The 8900-nt window shown below is 34.0% G+C and overlaps 1 protein-coding gene across 3 annotated transcripts; it reads left to right on the top strand.

Moving 5' to 3' along the window:
* The first annotated feature begins 1617 nt into the window (after positions 1–1617).
* On the top strand, positions 1618–7543 carry LOC131071968 (glucosamine inositolphosphorylceramide transferase 1). Of its 3 annotated transcripts, none has more exons than XM_058007957.1 (5): positions 1618–1985; positions 3012–3329; positions 3474–3596; positions 5028–5195; positions 5392–7543. In XM_058007957.1, the coding sequence occupies exons 1-5, from the start codon at positions 1905–1907 to the stop codon at positions 7069–7071; spliced, it is 2370 nt and encodes a 789-aa protein (XP_057863940.1). In that variant the 5' UTR covers positions 1618–1904; the 3' UTR covers positions 7072–7543. The 3 variants fall into 3 exon arrangements, with proteins under 3 accessions (XP_057863940.1, XP_057863943.1, XP_057863942.1); XM_058007960.2 differs by having other exon boundaries at positions 1650–1668; XM_058007959.2 differs by having other exon boundaries at positions 1686–1985; positions 2993–3329.
* Positions 7544–8900: the final 1357 nt, after the last annotated feature.

The following is an 8900-nucleotide window of genomic DNA, read 5'->3' as shown; positions in this document are numbered from 1 at the left end:
GATTTACATGTCAAAGTATTCATATTTAATAATAAATGTAAATATATGAAATATAAATGAAATATTTTTTGTTTTCATCTTGTTACTATCTTTTTTCTTATAATCATGAATTGAAAAGTAAAAATAAAAACTTTTGCAATATGTTTGAAGAAGATAAATACTTAAATAAAATAATTAAAAGATTATAGAACAAGTGAAAATAAATATAATGATTTTATAATTGCATTATAAAAAAATATTTAACAAATTAATTTGAAAATAAAATAAAATAACTTTATTTTTTTCACCTATTTAATTATCTATTTGTGTATTTATAGTATTTTGAATTAATAAATCGTTAATTTAAAAAAAATGTTTTTATGTAACAATTTTAAAATTATAAGAAAATTTGTAAATATACATTGTGAGCTTATTTTAAAATTAGATAAATGTGTTTAAGATATCTAATTATAAATTGAAATTTATGAAAGAAAATAGATAATTATATTTAAGATATCTATATTAGTTTTACAATCTCTTATATAAAAGAAGAGATGTGGATATATCCTTAACACAAATTAATTTATCCTTGTCTAAGCCAAGTGAGGCCCCAAATGGGGACCTCCTCCTTAACATGAACACACTCCATAACATAATTATATTGCTTAGGAAAGATTAATTTTATTTATTTATAAGATTTTAAATTTTTAAATTTTTTGTGTATTGAAGAAGATTTGAACTTAACATCATTTAAGTGCCTACAATTTGAACTTTTATAATTTTAGTTTTCTCACACATTATTGCTCTTCACCCCTTATTGTCACTATATCTCCACACCATTATTAATTTTTGAATAATATTTTATAAATTTAATTTTTTCTAAAATAAATTTGAGGCTCTTGTTCAACACAATCACAATATTCATTGTGATGATAAGTTAGACATTATCAAACCTTAACAACTTACCATTAAAATAAAACTACAAATGACTCTACACCTCTTTTAATAATAAGGTCCACTTCTTACCCATGTTTTCATCTACTTACATTTACAAGTTAGACAAGATTGAATCCCATATATATAACATAAAACACGAACTTTGAAATTACTTATATTACAACTTTTGTAAACAAAACATAAATAACTCTGACCCCACACCTAAGGTAAGCTCTAGTTAACCTTGACAACTTTTGTAAACAAAACCATAAAGAACACCCTACCATAGGTTTCTTGATTACACCCCAAAAAACTTAAACTGGTTTTTTAACAAAAGCGTTACAACGACAACAACAACAACAACAACAACAACAACAACAACAACAACACCACCACCACCATATTATAAGAACCCCAACCTTCAAACAAAATTAACACAAAATACTATATATATATATATATATAATTGAGGTCACTAGGAATACACCTTAGCTCATAACAACTTCCATTTAATGAGGCAGGCAGCCACCAATAAATAAACAAAACCACTTTCCCATCATCAGTTTAATTTAACAAATCCAAAGCAGGAAAACCCATGATTAAACCATTTGGAAAACAACTGGTGCAAAAAAGTTAAAAAGCCATGTCAACATTAATGCGCCCTTGTCTATTGACACAAAATCCCGAGTCTTAAAAACAAAAAATTAAATTTGTTTATGTTTGAGCATAGAAGTAAACGGAGATGAAAAAAAGGTAATTATCAGAAACAATAAAAATGTTTTTAAAAGAGGCCAGCAAAGTTGGTCTGAAACCATGCATTTGTTGTGAAATTTCTGGGTTGTTACATTTAGCGTATACCCAGAAAGATCTAGTTTTCTTACACTTTTCAATGTTGAAAATTGGAGCTTTTCTTGGATACCCACATTTCACATTTTTCATTATCATCAGAGTCAAAGTCTCTTCCTTCTGTGTGTATATACACAGTGTGTATGTACCTCCCATGTAGTAACCGTCCCCACGAAGCGCTTTCTTTTGAACAAAGATATGCGAATGCCGTGATGGCCGGAGAGGTAAGATCTGTTGGGGAGTCTTTAATTCATACGAAATTACTAAAAAAGTTGTTGGATGTATATTTATTGTGTATATGCCGCTTCCTACTCCTGGGTATCCGTGGGCATGTGCAAGTGTTGTATTTCTCTTTCGTTTTGCTCTTTCAAGTTGTTATGAAATTTCTGTGTAAATCGATCAGAGGTGGGAAGGGTGGATGTATAATTTAAATGCCTCATTTTTCGCTTGGGTATTTGTGGGTTTGTAAGTTGTTCTGTTTTGGGTCTAAATTTTTATTTTGTTTTCTAAATGTTTGGATTCAAGAGGGAGGGATGTATACTCAATGAATATATGTTGGGTATTTGTATTTTGTGGGTATCTTTAAGGATTGCATTGTAAGCTATGTTTTTTTAGAATATTCTATAAAAATTTTAATATGTATGAATTGGTTTGAAAAGAGAAGGAAATATTTTTTTTTGTGCAATTTGGATGTATATTAAATGTGTATGTCTCCTCCCCTGGATATCTTGTAGGGAGGTGTAAGTTTTATTCATAGGTCTTATTGGTATGGTCTTCTAGAACTTTGATGTGCATAAATTGATTCGGTGGAAGGATATATATGCATTTCTCTTTCACTACAAGTTATGCAAGTATTCCTTCGATTTTCTAGAACTGTGCAGTGAAGAGATTTGTTTGAAAAAGGAAAGGTAGGGTGGGGGATGTTTTTGGGTATCTGCTGCAGTTGAGGTCGTGGCCCTCTTTGGCATGGATTTCTAGAAAGTTGGTTTATTTTGACTGGATACTAGTCAATGCCCAATGGGAGAAAGGCAAATTTGACTTTTGTTTTAGGAGGGAGGAAATGTTTTGGTCTGGTTAGGAGATGGTTGGTATTATTTTGAATGGGAAATCCCTAAGCTTTTATATATCATTATATGGTGGGAGGCTGAAACATATGTGTTTAAAGTTTTGGGGGAAGTTTTTCACTTGCAGAGATATACTTTGAATACTACAGGAATAAGTTCACCTGTAGTTGAATTGTTATTTGGCAGGAAATGGGTAAAGGATTGAAGAATTCGATGTCAAATAGTTTGGGTAGTGCCGGATGTTGTGACATGAGTCTGAAATGCCGCTGCAAGTGGCGATGGGACTCACCAGCTCGAACTTGTGTGCTATCTCTGACTTTCATATTTTTTATAGCGTCACTCCTCATTTTTGTGGCGCTTGGGATATTTTTTGCCTGGCTTACAATCTCGCCATTTGAGAAGCCTGCTTTGAGCACTCTAGGGTGTGGAGAGGATGATGAAGGTTCTTGGTCTATTGGAGTTTATCATGGCAGCAATCCGTTTGCATTGCACCCAATTGAGGATGTATGTAATCTTGGACTTTTCTTGATTTATGCCTTATTTAATGTGATATTTCAATTAAAGGGTCTGGTAGGATATGATAGTGCTGCAATCTTTTAAGGAATGTTCAACTCAAGTGCCTTATTTGTAAATAATTTAATTGAACAGGAAGGAGTGCAGAATGATGGGGGTGCAGCCTGGCCTGTCGCTAATCCTGTATTTACATGTGCATCTGTCTCTGATGGTACTCATCCAAGCAATTTTGTGGCAGATCCTTTTCTCTATATTCAGGTTTGTAATATTTTCCAAATATTATCTCCAATCTTGTACTTCTTTGTCAACCTATCTTAAACTTTCCCTTGACGATTTTATGTAAAGGGAATGAAATTTATATCAGTCATAGCTTGGAATGTCATCTGCTCGCCAAATATGTTTATCAAAATCATTTGCTATGGACAGTACCTTTCTTTTTGGGCATACAGAGAATGTACTGAAAAAATGGTTATTAACGCTGTATGAAGAGAACAGTGGTCATTTTGGATAAAAATTCGATGTTGTGCTCATTGTTAGTTTCTTACATTTCAAAATGATTGTTTGCAAAGTTTCTTTGTTATAAATATTATAGAAGTACAAGGAGATGAGAATGTCTACAACTTTATGGGGTAGAATATAAAAGCCAATTTGCAATTGTATATGGTACCTTCCATTTTTTGTTGTTGTCAAATAACTGTTTTTGCTGTTGTGACTTGCTTGCAGTCGAATGTAATTGTTCTCATTCAAATAATTGTTGGGTTGCTGGTTTCTGACATGGAAATGGATGCATAATTTGTTATAAAACAAATATAAGTAATTTAAAAAATTTGTATGCTTTCCATAGTGCTTACACTGGGCATTATGAGTATATAAGAACAGTAAAAATCGAACCTTTTTGAACTGGTTTAGATTGTCTTCTTATGTTGTGGTTTTCCTTTTTTGTTTTTGTTAGGGGATTTATGCGTCATAATTTCTTTGTTTATGTTAGTATTATTTTGATATTTCATTTCATGTTATTGTATTAACTATTATATGCTACTTTGTTGTGAGTTGACTTCATGTCCAGTTGCATGGTTTGGATTACAAATATTGCCCATTGTAGATTCATCAGAAAATTGCTGCAATTACTTGTTTTTCAGTCTTTCAGTTCTTTCATTGTTTTATAAAGATTGTCGTTGGCTTATATGTTGATCTATGTGAGACATGTTTGGACTGAGTGTGATATACCATTCTAAAAAGATTGCAGGAATCATAGTATTTGTTGTAAGTTCTGAAAGCTTTTTAGTCCTCTCAACATAAGCTAGTTTACTTCCTTGCCACTATTTGTTCTCTCCCTGAAAATGTTTTAATTTCATCAGTTGTCTGTCTATGTAGCCTGTTTCCTATTTGTTTATATTGTAAAATTTAAAGGGTAATTGAAGACAATTTGGGCTTACATCTTGATTGATGTAGACATTACAATTTAAATTTCCAAGTTTTTTGCATTCTGTTTATGAAATCCATTCTTTTTCATGTTACTAGACGAACTGCTTGATGCATAATTTTAAGCAATAAATTGGAATTTAGATTATTATATCTCTATAGAAAGTTAAAACAAACATAGGATAATATTAATTCCAGATAATGTTCGTGTTGGTATTATTGTTTGTTGAGCGAACCATAACTGATTTAAAATCTTAACGGTTACAGGGGGATGCACTATACCTGTTCTTTGAGACAAAGAATGCTATTACAATGCAAGGTGACATTGGTGTGGCAAAAAGCATTGATCAAGGTGCAACATGGCAGCATCTAGGCATTGCTTTAGATGAAGAATGGCATCTTTCTTATCCATATGTTTTTAATCATGATGGGCAGGTGAGGCAACAATTTATTTATTATCTGTTCTCTAAAGATTTGCTTCTGTTAAAACTGTTCTTGTATAATAGAATTGATGCTCCTATTTAATTCATAATATGATTGTCATTTAATGTTTTCATGAGCTTGAAAAATGCATCTTTTGTGTTCTTCATTGTATCACGCATGTCTTCTTACGTAGCCTTTTGACATGTAGATATACATGATGCCTGAGGGTAGTGAGAAAGGGGATATCCGTCTTTACCGTGCATTGGATTTTCCTTTGCGATGGAGGTTGGAGAAGGTGCTTCTGAAAAAGCCACTTGTAGATGCTTTTTTGATCCAGCATAATGAATATTTCTGGCTTTTTGGGTCAGATTTTAGTCGCTTTGGTGCAAAAAAAAATGGAGAACTTGAGATCTGGTACGCTGATTCACTGCAAGGTAAGTGGAAACAACATAAAGGGAATCCTGTGCATAACTCTGATAAAAGCTTAGGTGCAAGGAATGGTGGAAGACCTTTTGTGTATGAAGGTCAGCTATACCGAATAGGTCAAGATTGCGGGGACACTTACGGTCATCACATACGTGCATTTAGAGTAGAATCTCTTACCAAGGACAAGTTCAAAGAAGTAGAAGTTCCCCTTGGATTCATTGAATCCAAAAAAGGTCGAAATGCATGGAATGGTCTTCGGTATCACCATTTGGATGCACAACAGCTGCCTTCGGGGGCTTGGATTGCAGTTATGGATGGAGACAGAGTTCCTTCTGGAGATTCAACTAGGAGATTTCTTCTTGGGTCATTGGCCATGTTTTGTTTAGGAGTACTGATTATTCTTGTGGGTGTTATATTGGGTGTAGTGAGATGTGTTTTTCCCTTGAGTAGGTGTCTGGGTGGTGGAAAGAGAAATGACACTTCCTCATTCTGGACACGTCCTCATTTCACATCAAAATTACACAAGATATTCTCTCGCTTGAATAGAAGCAGTGATGCCTTACGAGGGAGAATCAGATTAAACACATGTGGAGGTGTACTGCTGCTTTGTTTTCTTTTTGTACTTGCAGTAGCATCTATTTGTGTGGCTGTTCGATGTTTTTTTGGTGGAAATGGTGCAGAAGAGGCATATTCTGTGCAGGGTCAGTATTCGCAGTTCACTATGCTGACTATGACTTATGAAGCAAGACTGTGGAATCTCAAAATGTATATCAAACACTACTCTCGCTGTGCATCAGTTAGAGAGATAGTCGTTGTGTGGAATAAAGGGCAGCCTCCTAATCCAGAAACTGATTTTGATTCAGCTGTACCAGTCCGTGTAAGAGTTGAAGAAAAAAATTCATTAAACAATCGTTTCAAGTCTGACCCTCTGATCAAGACAAGAGCTGTATTTGAATTGGATGATGATATAATGATGACATGTGATGATGTTGAAAGAGGCTTCAGAGTTTGGCGAGAAAATCCTGATCGACTTGTGGGGTTTTATCCTCGTCTAATTGATGGGAGTCCTTTGAAATACAGAGATGAGAAATATGCCCGTACAAAGAAAGGCTATAACATGATCTTGACAGGTGCTGCATTTATGGATACTAAGTCAGCATTTCAGAAATACTGGAGTGATGAAGCTAAAGAAGGGAGAAGTCTTGTTGATGAATTCTTTAACTGTGAAGATATCCTCATGAATTATCTTCTTGCAAATCAGAGCTCCTCAAGAACTGTTGAATATGTTCATCCAGCGTGGGCTATTGATACATCAAAGCTCTCCAGTGCTGCTATCAGTAGAAATACTCAGATGCATTATAGGGTAAGGACAAATTGTTTGTTGAGGTTTTCTGAGATTTTTGGCAATCTTCCTCTAAAGAAGTGGGGTTTTGAGAGTCGCAAAGATGGCTGGGACTTATAGCGTAGCAGACTGAAGTTGCAGGACTGTATATTGTGGAAGAAATAGTATGCCTTTTTTAACACCTAAAAAGTTTTGATGACCGATTTGTATTTACATGTTGAAGGCCACTTGTACATACAGTCTATCATCTTTGTTGTCTGGGCAGAATCAATCACCAAATTTTGTTTGCAGCACTCTAACAGTGATATACTGCAAAGGATTTGTGGTGAGAATGATTCTAAACTGTAGCTGTAGGGCATGTCAAGGTTTGTAGTGTGAGTTGTACAGCTTCTGTATTCAAACAATCCGCAGAATGCCTATCCCAGTTTTGGCGGGATGTTCAAAGTTTTTTTAAAGAAAAAATTCTATTGGTAGCCAAAATGGTTGCAATTTTGTAATCCTGTGAGTTTTTGTAGCAGCTAGTCGTGTTTATTTTCCTGAGAACAAATATATGTTTCAGTTAATGACTAATAATATCAAGAATTCTTGTGTATGCATATTATACGTGTGTATTTTTTACATATTTTGAAGTTTTGCAGATTTCCATTCATTACTGGAAGTCTGAAGATATTTGTGCAACACGGCAGAAATTAATATCATATTTGTATGTGATTGCAAATTGCTCTTTCAGCAGAGGTACCTGCTAACGATTGGTTGTTAGATAGAGTTTGATAGATTGTCTTATGTGTTGTAAAAATTGTGTAATTTTATGTGGATATTTCACTGCCTTGATGATGGAAGAACCGAGTGAAAGGGGTCTGTAAGGGGTTTGCTTCATCTTTTAAAGGTGCATTTCATATCTTGATTTGGTGGTGTTTCTTGCTTCATTTGTTGGCTCTGTGGTTTCCAGGCATATGCCTCATTCTGAAGACAGGATTACATCAGGTTTTATAGGGAAACCCTACCATGCTGAATTTGATTATGATCTCCTCTATGAGCTAATTACCTATTGTGGTGCAAATTAGGCAACAAAGAAGGACATCACTATTGTTTCATGCCCATATTATTGAATTCTGGCAATAGAGCTTACAATTAAGGGTTGGGTGCGTATACTATAGAAATGTTTATTGAATAGGCTTAATTTATTGAGAAGACTGTACATGCTACAGGATATATGCCAAATGTTCATTAATTGGAGCTGGCTGGCTGGCTAGCATTGTAGTATGTATACCATACACTCTCAATTCTAAACATGCAAAAGTAATCTTTGGTTTGGTATGGTATCTGTGCACCCACTGTAAAACACTCTTCAATATCAAAGTATATGCACATGTCTCTGCAAGGAGTGCAGGTGTTACCGGCCTTAATTTTGAATAAGCATCACAAGTTTAACAGTTGCTTCTAATACCCTGTTATATTTGAAATAGGCATAAATTACCGGCATTACAATTGCTCTTAATAATAGAAACAATCACTAAATTCTCTAATTTTGTTATTTTGAACAACTTTGATTGCTGATGATAGAGATAACTTAGAATTCTTAATTGTATGTTACTGTCCTGAAACTAGACAGAAAAATGTTAAAAGTGATTTATTTTCATATATTTGAAAAACAAAGTCTAGCATAAAATCATTCATTAGCACATCGCATTGATGGGATTTGAACCTGGGGCCTCTGAACTTGGGGTCTCTGCAAGTTATTTCCCTTTTTCCACTTTGACCTCTCTAAATTCAAGGTTAAAATGTGATATATTAAATTCTTAAAAAACATTTAAATTTAGTTAATTGGGTCTGTCATGAATTTGAAAAGTACCCAACAAAAATAGAGAGTTCGTTGTGTAATTGATAAGGATTCATGGGTAGGGACACCCTTGCTCTAGGTGGTTCCAGAAGGTATGTTGCCTATCCAT

The sequence above is a fragment of the Cryptomeria japonica genome, chromosome 1, assembly GCF_030272615.1.
Source record: "Cryptomeria japonica chromosome 1, Sugi_1.0, whole genome shotgun sequence".
Taxonomy (NCBI): domain Eukaryota; kingdom Viridiplantae; phylum Streptophyta; class Pinopsida; order Cupressales; family Cupressaceae; genus Cryptomeria; species Cryptomeria japonica.
The sequence above is the reverse complement of the archived record's forward strand: the minus strand, read 5'-3'. Positions and strand labels throughout refer to the sequence as shown.

What these genes read in the sequence shown, in the direction of transcription:
- LOC131071968 (XM_058007957.1), top strand. Translation starts at nt 1,905, where the DNA reads ATGTACCTCCCATGTAGTAACCGTCCCCACGAAGCGCTTTCTTTTGAA. An exon ending in ATGCCGTGATGGCCGGAGAG is followed by an intron (nt 1,986 to 3,011) that starts GTAAGATCTGTT and finishes GTTATTTGGCAG; the next exon opens with GAAATGGGTAAAGGATTGAA. An exon ending in TTTTTAATCATGATGGGCAG is followed by an intron (nt 5,196 to 5,391) that starts GTGAGGCAACAA and finishes TTTGACATGTAG; the next exon opens with ATATACATGATGCCTGAGGG.